General features: G+C 50.6%; 1 protein-coding gene and 1 long non-coding RNA gene across 2 annotated transcripts; one reads left to right on the plus strand and one right to left on the minus strand.

Moving 5' to 3' along the window:
* Positions 1 to 871: 871 nt before the first annotated feature.
* On the minus strand, positions 872 to 8,141 carry LOC149852652 (uncharacterized). Its single transcript, XR_016439246.1, has 2 exons — positions 7,106 to 8,141; positions 872 to 4,651 (listed from the first exon to the last, which is right to left on the minus strand). It is a non-coding gene; the product is annotated as an uncharacterized LOC149852652 (long non-coding RNA).
* On the plus strand, positions 6,424 to 9,201 carry LOC149852653 (endonuclease domain-containing 1 protein-like). Its single transcript, XM_090028348.1, has 2 exons — positions 6,424 to 6,820; positions 8,156 to 9,201. Exons 1-2 carry the CDS (start codon positions 6,536 to 6,538, stop codon positions 8,891 to 8,893), a joined length of 1,023 nt encoding a protein of 340 aa, XP_089884474.1. The 5' UTR covers positions 6,424 to 6,535; the 3' UTR covers positions 8,894 to 9,201.
* Positions 9,202 to 11,731: the final 2,530 nt, after the last annotated feature.

The following is an 11,731-nucleotide window of genomic DNA, read 5'->3' on the forward strand; positions in this document are numbered from 1 at the left end:
TGTGGCTGCTCTTGGCTAATACCTCCTTCTCCCTCTACCCCTTCTTTTTTAAGTGTTTCTTACCACATTACAGTGCAAGACAGCTTTGTAACTCCGAAATGACAGTACATGCAAGAGGGAGACAAGATGTGGATAATCTAGAGACAGGAGTTAAAACAGGACAGGCATTGGTGTGCAGTCCAGAGGAGGCTTCCCTTAAGTACTCTAGTACAAGAATATAGAGACACAACTATAAAAGTGACATCCATAAGAGTTTGAGGGTATCCAGGAAAAACCCCCCCCTTATTTTCCTTTGTTTTTGCAAAGAAAGTCTGACATTTCCCCACTTAAAATAGTCCCTCCTCCTTTCTTTCATCCATTTCTCTATTTTTTTAATCAGTCCTGACACTTTTTCCCCACCAAAAGTTGACAAGTATTTGGGGTCTGTTTGCTTGCTTGCTTTTTTGTTTTGTTTTGTTTCCTTGCTTTCAGTTTTACCATGGTGGGGGGCAGGGGACTTCTCTTTTTTCAGCTGGGGCGGCAAACAAGCAAAAACATGGACCTCTTTCTGACCTGTTTTGTTTTCGCTTATGCCTCCTCTCCCAGGGTAAATGAAAAGCTTGGTGTATTACATCCCAGGCAATCCTAAAGGATCTAAGAAACAAATGGCATTCCCAGTCCATGACAGTTCGTGATTTCAAAATATATTTTGTTCTTTATTGGGATGAAACCAAGACCTTCAAACATTTCAGTGAGGAAGAGAAAAGAAATAACTTGCTTATCTCAGAATAACAAATACTCACAGCATCCATATTGTTCTTCCCTTAGGAAAAAGTTGAAGACCATGTCCAGGCTCTGAAGAAAGAAGGAAAGACTTTTGACTTTTAAGAGATGTTTATTCTGGGAAGGGTGACAAATGGTGGGCAGTAGAAATTATGTACAGTTCAGTCCAAGGACCTGGGCCTCGAGGACAAGGCCTGGGCTCGTGGCCTGCAAGGCCTGCCCACACACTTTAGGCAAAAAAAAAAACAACACAAAGAACAAAAGAAGTATTTACATATATACATTTATACATATCTTATCGGGGGGACACCCAGGGGGGCCTCAGGACATCAGGGGTTGCCCCACCTGGCCAAAGCCCAAGGTCTCAGCTCGCTGGGAGTGCCTCTGCACCTTGAGGAGCTGGTGGTGTCACAGGGCAAGGAGCAGGCGTCCCGCTTCGACTCGGCGCAGTGCTCCGTCGACGGCCCAGCGTTCCTCAAAGGTGGACCGCATGCTCAAATTCAAGACAGAGGCGGGCCCGCACCAGCAGGCAAAACAGCTGCAGGGTGTCGTGCATCCCGGTTCCGGTTAGCCGGTTTCACCTGCTCTTCAGGTTAGCCATCTTGGCCTGGCCCACCAGGAAGTTAGCCAGGCTGACTGCCGCCTGCTCAGCCACCCAGTACGGGAAGGAGTGGATGTAGGTTTCCTCGGACAAGTCCCGGCCCAGCGCCCCAAGCAGCGCCCTGAGGGCGGCAAAGAGCGGCTGCAGTCGGGGGCGGTCGAGGAAGGCGTCGAAAATATCCTCTTCCAGCACCCCTGGGCAGAAGGTGCAGGCCGCCGAGGCCACCAGGTCCAGGTGGCGCACAAAGGTGCCAGGGGCCAGCATGGTGTGCACCGATATCCCCTGGAGGCCTCCGATCTTCTTGGCGGTGTGCGCCTTGTACAGTGTGCGCCACGCTGGGGTCCTGGACAATGCCAGGTGCCACTGCCACACCGTGTTGGGGTGGCTGGCCAGCACCCGGGCATGCTGAGTGCGCACCCCCGTGCGTAGAGTCCCCTCCAGGGCAGTGTGCCAAAGGGGCAGCCTGTGTTGCTTCTGCGGGGCACAGGGAGCCTCAGCAGTGTGTCGGGCCAGTCAGCCAGCTCACTGGCCCCCGCTGCAATGACTGGCAGTGGTGGGAAGGCATCACCCACGACATCCGTTGTCAGGACGGCCCGGTGGGCCTGGAGGTAGCCTTCCAGGGCAGATGCTGCCTCTTTTGGGAGGGCAGCCTTAACGGCCTCCAGAAGCCGGCCCATGGTGCAGACGGAGGGCAGGGCCCACCAGGTAGCCAGGGCCTTGGGTGACAGCCAGCCCGACCGAGCAGGGTCCAGGAGGTGCCCCAGGTGGGTGGTGTGTGCCTTGATGAGGGCAGCCACAAGGCTGGCAGAGGCCAGACTGGGCATGACATGCTGCAGGGATGGGTTATGGACCAGTGGCTCCTGAAGCAGCTGCGGGAAGCACAGGTGCCTGGCCTGGGGACAAAGATGGAAGGCAGGCCTGCACCATGCTGCGGTAGACGGGGGAAGGACTGCCCTGTTCAGGAAGGTGAGGTCCAGCATAAACAACTCCCAGTCAAAGCCAAGGCCCCCCACTCAGTGCAGGAACCGGCATGCCAGCTGCCACCATGACATGCAGGAGCCACTGGAGGGCTTTCAGGCCGTAGGCAGCCACTCTACTGGCCAGGTCTATCAGGTCCTGGCCCCACTCGGTGATGGGCAGGGAAAGAGCAGCTCACGGGAGCCAGTGGCATCCTTCCCAGAAGAAGTCTATTAGGTTAGGAATTTTGAATATAACTTTTTAAGGAAAGCTTATTGCCAAAAATGACTACTCTGTTCCACCCCTGCCTCTGCCCCCATCCTGAGTGGCTAGTGGCTGCCTGAAGACTTCAGGCTGGAAGCTTGGGCCTGCCACCTCTTGGTGACCTGTTCTTTTCAGGTTGGTAATTACAAAAACTCTTCCTCCCCTGGTGGTTTGCAGATGGGTGTGAAATAAATCATAGATCACCATGGTCTCTATTTTATGGCTTAGTGGATACAAAACATTTTTTCAAAAGCAATGGATCTCATACTGGCTGTGATGATAGGTAAGTCGGGGACTGTAGTGTCAATTTTCCTTATATTGGTCTCAATATGGTATGGTCCCAATGCATCGACGTGCCTCTACTTTTAACCACATTAGCAAGCAGCTCACATAAATAAAAACTGACTGAATTGCTGATCCTGCTGCCTATGTCCAAGAGAAGGGAAGTGAAATGTGGAAGTGTAACTACCAGGAATGAGGAATGTTTGAAAACAGCAATTATGCAGCTGCATAAGTTCCACATAGGTGCCAGGGCCCCTTCCACATAACTGGTGACAGTGGCTTAGTGTGGGGGTTGGATGAGGTGTGGTCAGGAACATGTGGCCAAAGCCAGGGCTGTATGAATGCACTAGGCACATGCTTGGGGCCCTGAGCTGTGAGGGGTCCTAGTCCTTCGCTCTAAGGTTGTGGCACCCCTTAGGCAGGCAGCTAGTGGGCTGGGGACTGCCCGAGCTTGGAGACATCCCTGTATACATCCACACACATTTCCAGGAGGGCTCCAGAAAGAGTTGCATATATATATAAGAGGACCATGAGTTTGTTTGCCTAGGGCCCACTAAAAGGTTAATCTGGCCCTGGCCAAAACAGGCAACCACCCTGATTTAGATCTGCCCCTGGAGACATGAGAGTTGCTGAGCTTAAGGGGACTGGGCTCTGACCTCTGTTCAAACAGCATGGATATGGACGGCGTGGGTAGGAAGGTCTTCTGCTCTCTGGCCAGGTCTCCTGTTCATTAGGCTATTGGGCTAGCAGATAGGAATACTCAATACCAGCATCTTGCTTTCCAGCAGGTTCATGTGAATGATATTATTTTGCCACAGGACAAAAGAGAATCCCAGACTGTGTAAGTGCCAAAACCAGCAGTTGTATGTCTGTGATATCTTTACCAAGCAAGTCAAGGGTGTCTTCCATGGAACTGCTGGCACAGGTACTTAGTAATTGCTTCTCTTGAAGAGCTAAACAGGGTGTAGCCTTCATAACAGATTTTCAGTCAGCAGTTTTACTAGAAAAGGGAAGTATAAATTGCTGAACACCCATCTGCTAGCTCTGGGCTCTCGCTGCCCAGAGAAGCACTTTAACCCTGGTATGCCCCAGCCTCCCTTCATCCGTTCCCTTCTTTATTAATATAGAATTAAGGTTTCCAGAGGATGACTCTTGTCCCCCTGCCTCCCAAACATCAAGTTCAGCTTTGGAAACCGGGAAGCAGAGTTAACAGATGACTCCAGTTCCATCAGTGTAACTTTACTGGCTGAAGGTGACAATAGTCCCCAGAGCTGGTTCAGTAAAGGAGAGAGACAAAAAATAAAAACAGGCATGAAGGAATGACTAAGAAAATCTGTTTTTGTGGTGTGCTGTTTAAAATAATAATAATAAGTTCCAATCTTAATCTGTAATTGGAGCATAGGATTCAAGAATCATAAAACTGTAGGGCTGGAAGGGATTTAGGGTGCCTCCAACACCCTAATCTGTCATAGGTAAAACAGGGGGATGAGAGCGCTATCATGATCCTGCCACTGCAAGAAGGAAAACCTGTTAAAATACAGGCTACAGAGGGCAGCAAAACCCTCCAGGGTCCATTCCTGTCTAACTGTGGGGTAAAATTCCTTTCAGATCCCCAATGTGGCAATTAGTCTGACCTTGAGTGGAGAAGCAAAACCCTCTACCCGGGACCTTTGTGGTTTTAGTCCCAGCAATAGAATTGGCGTAATTCCAGTCCAAATCCCCAGCCTTGGCTGCGGCTAACACTCAATACTTCTCAGGAAGGCAACTTCCTCCACACCCTGATACCTGCAGCAACAAGAAAGGGGAAAAAAAATCTTCCTGGATCTATGTGTGAATTAAAGACTAAAAGCGTGGGAAAAACAAACCATCTCCACTGTGTGCTGCAATGTGGGGAGCACAAGCACAACTCCACACATCACACACCCTGCCTGGAGAGCCACAGCCCTTTCTCTTATTCTGTAAATGTATCCTAGCCACTTTCATGTTTTGCTGTAACTAATCTGGTTGTGAGCTCTGCTTCATTCTCCTTGGCTAAGCAAGCTTCTTTCCAATTCCCACCTGCTCTGGACTACAGAGCTCTTCCCATGATCTCCAAGTGATGCACTTGGGGGGTGGGCGGGAAGGATCTCCTGGGAGTCCAGTGGTTGTTCTTCACAGTATACTCCAGGCACTGCTCATCTTAGGTCATCGTAGACCAATGTTTATACCTGGCTATAGAGTTCTCACTGAGACATGGGGGATGGAGCACGTGGGCTATTGGGGACTTAAAGGGAACCTTTAGACGTGCTCCGGGGGTGAGAGGCAGGGGCACTTTAATTAGAGGAGCTCCAAAAGCCACTCCAATTAAATGAGGGATGAGATGAAGGTACTGCAAAGTGGAGTGACTCAGGGAACTCTTGTCAAACCCCGTGCACAACTGGGGCTGGGCTGATGCAGGGACCTATGGACTAAGGTTGCCAGAGCTGGGTAAACCCCTTTCCCTTCCTTCTCCCCACTCCCTTCCTGCAGACGGCACAGGAGCTAGGAGGGTAGGGGCAGGGGTAGGGGGAAAAGGATGCAGGCAGGTAGCCCCTCCGCTGGATTGGCTCCAAAGTGGAGCTTGATCCCCACCCCCTTGACCTACAGTGAAAGTCTAACTCATGGGGTTGCTCTAAGTCGAGGCAATTTCTAGGGATAGCAAACTCACTTACCCTCCCCCTGCACTCAAGGCAGTATCTGGTTTACAGGGCTCTGCACAGGCTGGATCCAGATCCCCCACCAGCTGTGGGGGGGGCAGGGGTGGGAAAGCGGGGGGCAGTGGCAGCGGTGGTTGGGACAGAACAGTGTCAGCTCAGGGAGCCTCGGGGATTGCACAGCTGTCATTCACTCCTCCAGTGCTGAAACAGAGTCCACTGGAGGGCCATACCTCCATTTCAGTGGCTCTTCCTTACCTGCGTGTCCCACCACCAAATTCCTGGTCCCTCCAGGAGCCCTGCAGATGAAGGGACATGGCTCTGCAAACTGGATCCAGCCCATGGGCCTTACTGTTGAAACCCCTGTTGTTAGGCATTGTCTCCAAGCTTTCAACCTCTGCTGTGCCTTTTATTGGCACCCCTCCCATTCTCCCACATGCAGCCCCCAGACCTGGTTATGGTGCCCAGTACTGGTCTCACCAACACTACAGAAAAACTCGGGGCCACAAGTTGATGTCCAACCCAGCCCAGCTCAGCCAGGACTGACAGTGGCTCTCAGCCTGGCTAACAGAGGGCTGGGGTCACTGTATGTGACATGAGCACCTTGGGGTCTCAATCCCGGCTCTCCCAGCACAGGGGCACTCCCTGGTGCTGCACTGAATGGCCATGTCTGCCGGTGTGGCACTGGTGACAAGGCATCTAAAACTCTCATAAAACGCTGTGCGGAGAGGATCTGGAGGAGGAGGCTGAAGCCTGAGACTCTTTTCCTCAGAGGAGCGAACAAGAAGGGAACTGATAATAGGTTGGCATGAGATGCACTTGGGGCTGTGGCTACATGGCCCAGCCCTGCCTTAGGGAGGGTCCTGGCTGGAAGCCGACAGCCCACTGCAAGCAGCTTGTCAGGGCGAGGGGTTGGGGGTGCGGCAACTTCCCCCAGCAACACTATAAGTAGCAGCTGCAGAAGTGCTTGTGGTTGGTACCTGACACTCCTGGTGCCATGGGGCCTTTGGTGCTGCTGGGCTTGGCCTCGCTCTGGGCTGGACTGGCACTAGCTGAAGTGGTTAATGATTTCAGTCCCTGCAGCGAGTATTTCTATGGAGGAGTTGAGCCCCCAGAGTTGAATACTCCAAAGCCAGCAAAAATTTGCCAGAAGCTACAAAGCAAATACCATTTTGCAACGCTCTATGACAAGAGCTGGAGAATCCCAGTCTGGGCAGCATACAAGCTGGTTAAAGGGAAGGGCAAGCTGCACTGTGAAGGTGCCTGGAAGGTGGAGCCGCAGGTGAGTACCCCCCTGAATCCCACCTCATCACTCCCATCACTTTGTCTCTACCCCATGCTCCCATTGCTCATCCATGGTTTGGAGACAAAAGGAACCCCCTGTCTCATGAGGTGACAATATAGGGACCTTTTATCTACTCTAGGAGTAATGGCCCCTCTGGAAAGCTGGGATCCCCCCCGATCTCAAGGAAAGAGTGAAAGCAGAGTGCCCCTGAATACTTTTCTGGTAGTAGGAAAGTCTCCGCTTGGGTTTGGGAGCCGAGGGCAAAGTGTTTCTTCCTCTTACCATTGTCAGAGCCCCATCCTGGAGAGCTGGGCTCATCCCCAGGGCAGGAGACCAGCGCTGGTCTCCCACTGCAGCACACAGGGCAGGTGCTGCCTCTCACGTGACTGCCTCAGGCTCTGTCCTGGTTGAGGCACCCACTGCAGATCACACTACGGCTCTTTCCTGCAACCCTGAAAACAAATTCCTGCAAATGCCACTGTGATTTATTATGTGTGTATGCTTGGAAATGACTAAGTACACATTAGCTGATAAGTTACACTGAAGATTTTGTGTATGAATCAGGGGGATTCTGGCGGGAATTCAATGCACTGACTAATTAGACCATAGTGCTGAGTGACTAATTAGCTGGATTGCGCGGTTCCTTTATTGTGGGTTACACAAAGGCTGTGGCTGAGAAGAGGTGCTGTAGGTTTTCTGGCTTGTGTGGATTCATAATGTCTGCATTTCACGTGCAGTTTTCTCTTTTTTCTGCTTTTTTTCCTTTTAACTTTACCTTTATTATACTGCCTCCCAGTGTCTAGGGATGGAAGTTTTCATCAAGAAGCTGAGATCAAATTATGTCATTTAAGCATAAAAACCGTCCTGAGTCCTTTTCAGTTAGGAAAGAAATATTAAAAGGCAGGAAATTTGGAGCAACCTTTGAACTTACTGTGCAAAACTCCATGTACTCCAAGTCTAGAACAACTTTTAACTGCCCCACAAAGGCCCAAAGGCCTTTTTCCCTCCATTATTAAAATAGCATCACTGATAGTGCTCTCAAAAGAGCAGTGTCTTTACGAGTCATTTCACACAAAACTGCCACTGACACCAAGGGCCAAATCCTCATCTGCCTCCAAGAGGTACTTACCCAGCTGTAAAGACTTCTAAATCACTAAAAAAGAGGGGAGCATTCATAGGAGGTACATAGAGTCAGGAGACAGACAGAGACCAACCAACAAGGCAGCAAAGAGATTGGTTTGGTCTCAGATTTCTTGCTGCCCCAAATCTGTGTCAGGACCGTGTGGATAGACATTGTTGAAAGTAAAGATCTGTGCTCTTCTCCCTTCTCAGCTGTCCAAGGATGAAGAACCAAGCCTGAGCACCATCCAGCGAATGACTGAGGAAAATAAGCTGCACTTAAAGGATCCAAGTGTCCTGAAGCAAAGCCAAGCCGTTTTAGAAGATTATAAGAAGACAGGCTATGACCAAGGACACCTGAACCCAAATTCGTACCAGTGTGGTTCAGGACACCGAGAAGCCACATATACCCTCACCAATGCGGTCCCCATGCACCCTGAATTCAACCGGAAAATATGGTATGCGCTGGAACGAAACCTTAAGAAGCAGTTAAATGACAAATGTATTAATGTGGATGGGACCCCCTTCCTTGTGACAGGAGCAGTGCCCAACAAAAACCTGAAAATCCCTAATAAGGTGGAAGACCAAGAAAAGAATATCCAGAGAGATGATGCAAGGGTGGTAGTCCCCAGCCATGTCTGGACAGCTGTTTGCTGTAATCATTCAGACAATAATAAGAAATTTTCTTTTGCTTTCCTTGGGGAGAACAAACCAGATTCTGTCCTGGAGCGTCTAAGCATGGCTGAGCTGAGTACCAGGCTGAGGGCGCTCTATGGGCTTGCAAATGCTGTCAACATTTTTAAAGATGACTGTAATGCAGGGAGCGCAGAGGCACAAAATATTGGATCGGCAATAGAGGCAGAACTGAGCAAAGCTGCGCAGAAGCGGGGTGGGGGTGCATCTTCCCAGACTCTTCCTCCTCCAAAGAGACCAAAGGCTGTTCAGGGTTAGCTTAGATTAAGTTAGTGGGAAGCAGAAGTAATCCTTAGCAGACCAATACTTTGCATGTGTAATGGGGAAGTGAATCAGCAGACAGAGCTCTCAGTAAACCCTGTCAATGAATCTGCTTTTACCCAGCTGTACCCCTGGGACCCAGGTAACAGTGTAATCGTGTCATACCCAGATGGGCTGGCAGCCCTGTCTTTTTTCTGCAACACACTGGAACCTGTGTGTTGGGTCAGTGCCTAGGGATAGCCATTATTTATCCTGGGGGAGTGGTTTCAGCTGCTGGGTTGGCAGGCTTTTGATAAATGTTGCAGTGGTGATTTTCATGCTCTTGGCCAATATGGGCGGGTTGTGATTCCTTTATGATTATTGTTTTATAACCAGTTTTGTGTTAAAATGTCACAGTCTGCTGATCCCACATTTGACAACTCTGTTCCTCCACCAAGTATGGGAAATAAAAAGATTGAGGAAAAAAAAGTGTCAGAGTCAACTAGTATCTTGGGTTTGTGCACTACTGCATTGACTTTGCCTTGCCCCTGTGCTCACACCTCTCTGCTACAACTGCTTCTGCACTAAAGCAATCTGTCCCCAGCCTACCGTAACTTTGAAACATACCAATTCTCACCCCCTACCTCCAGCCTCCAGCCCGCTTCTGATCTACCTTGCTGCCCATCTAAGTTCAACCCCCAGTTTATCCACCTTTCCCAGTCAGACCTGCTACTCAGAACAACTCCCCTTTCCACAGGATGCTTTTTTACACAGATGTAAAGTCAATCCCACAGGCCACAAGCTATTCCTTCAGGGAGTGTCTGATTGCTGGCCCCACATCTTTGAAGGGTTGACTGCATCCCCTGCCCTTAAACTAACAGAGAATATCTTTGGAGGGAAATTATTCCTAATTGCTTTGTCCTTGCTTCCTTTTTTCTCAGCTCCAGAAACACTGGGGTTGTTCAGTCTTATCTCTGTGCTTGTTGGGTGACAGGGGGGATGCAGAGAAACTGGAAAAACACCACCTCCACTCCATCTGTCTTACCTGCTATCTTCAGGTCCAATATAGCTCCTGCATAAAAGGTACTTGATTATAAAAACCAAACAAAACATTCACATTGTCCTTCATCTGAGGTTCTGACATTATGCATTCTCAAAGTGACACTTCCATTGGCAATGGCCTCTTTGAGATACTCTGTCCTTCCCTGATATTGTGGCATCCGAAACTCAACATGATCCTTTCCATCATGGTACAGATACACAACTGATAAGACCTGGGGTCGTGACCATGAGTAACACAGCACCCTGGGCTCTGTTACGATCAGGGGCCTGGCAGCAGCAAGGCAGCCAGCAGATGCTTGTAACCCCCATCAGGCCTTGTTGCATGATTAGGGAACAGGGCCCAGCTGGTATATAAGGGCTGGGTCTATGAACAGCAAGGCATGGGTCTGCTGCCAAAAACATTGGCTGAGCTGCGGCTCAGTCTGGAAGTCTGGGGGGGGTGGGACTATGGGGATGGTATGGGCAGTTCCCTGGCCAGGGCATGGCATAAAACTGCACCATGCTGGGGAAGGGTGGCACCGGCAGAGCTACCTGTGGTGAGGTAGCTCCCAGGGAAATACCAGGCCAGTCACCTCCCAGGTGAAAGGCAAGTAGGAACACCTTATAACCCCAGCTCCCACATCTCTGATGTGTTTATCTATAGCAGAGACCTGGAAGCTGGGTGCTAGGCTCAAGGGAGTAATGTGGCTGGTTGTCAAGCCATGTGGTGATGAGGCTGGTTGTCATGCCCAGGGATGGGGCTTGGAGCCTGGGGATGGATCCTGGAGCCTGAGGAAGGGGCTTGTAGGCCCAGGGATGGGGTTGGGAGCCCAGTGAATGCAGAGATTATGATGAGGCTGGGTGGTAAGACATATTATACGATGAGGTGGGGTATTAGGCCATATGAAACATCTGCAAGGCATGGGACATGTTAAGGAGAGGCTGGAGCATGTACAGGCCCTTCTCAGCAGGGCTGGTAAAAGGCAGCCTCCCGCCTGATTAATGTCTCAATCAGGAACATCAAGGCATGGCAGGAGAGGCAGGCGGGTGGGCGGGCGGGCGGTTTGCTCAGAAACAAGTGAGCGGGCCTAGTTTGAGAGTGACCTCAGGATGCCCACTTGTTACACCACATCACCTCCATGTTCTCAGCACTTGTCCAAGGGGACAGGTAACATGATGTCCTCACCCACGATGGCAGTGATAGGGATGGCAGGTCCAAGCACTGTGAACCGGGCTGGGAAACATGCCAAGGTAAAACAAAAGTAAATGTAGGTGGCCAGTGATAATCAGGAGAAAAAAAGGGTTAATAATTTCTGTGCTAAAATATTGGCTGTATCAAATACACAGTCACATGGCCTGTGCATTGGCCCTTCACATTTATAAATGAACTAGCCAACTGACCGTCATGATGACGGATTTCAAAGAAGTGTCTACATGGCCGGCTCTGAAGGATGTCTCTGCCCCTGCCTGTTCTGTTGCCCCTCACTGCTAAGCCACAGCCCCGCCAGCCGTACTGCTGCCCCACACTCCTAACCCACTGACCCCAGCTCTCACCCACCAAACTTCAGTACCTTGCCCACCTGGGCCATGATGGTGCCCTTAACTCCCTACCCACAGCCCCCTACCCCCTATCCCTAATGGTGACCCTCACTCCTGACCCACAGCTCTACTCTCTTATGGCGGGGGGGAGTCAGCGCCCTGAAGCTCCCCCATAATTCAAACCCATTCATGGCCCCAAAGAGCTATCCACTTAATCAGCCACCCTGCTATCGTACCCACTCCCCACAGCACCTACATAGGCCCAGAGTGCTTCCA

The sequence above is a fragment of the Crocodylus siamensis genome, chromosome 15, assembly GCF_052110815.1.
Source record: "Crocodylus siamensis isolate JL-2025a chromosome 15, ASM5211081v1, whole genome shotgun sequence".
Lineage (NCBI taxonomy): Eukaryota > Metazoa > Chordata > Crocodylia > Crocodylidae > Crocodylus > Crocodylus siamensis.

Excerpts from the sequence above, each read along its gene's own strand:
- LOC149852653 (XM_090028348.1), top strand. The coding sequence starts at position 6,536 with ATGGGGCCTTTGGTGCTGCTGGGCTTGGCCTCGCTCTGGGCTGGACTG. Across the intron at positions 6,821-8,155 it reads CCTGGAAGGTGGAGCCGCAG|CTGTCCAAGGATGAAGAACC; the intron begins GTGAGTACCCCC and ends CTCCCTTCTCAG.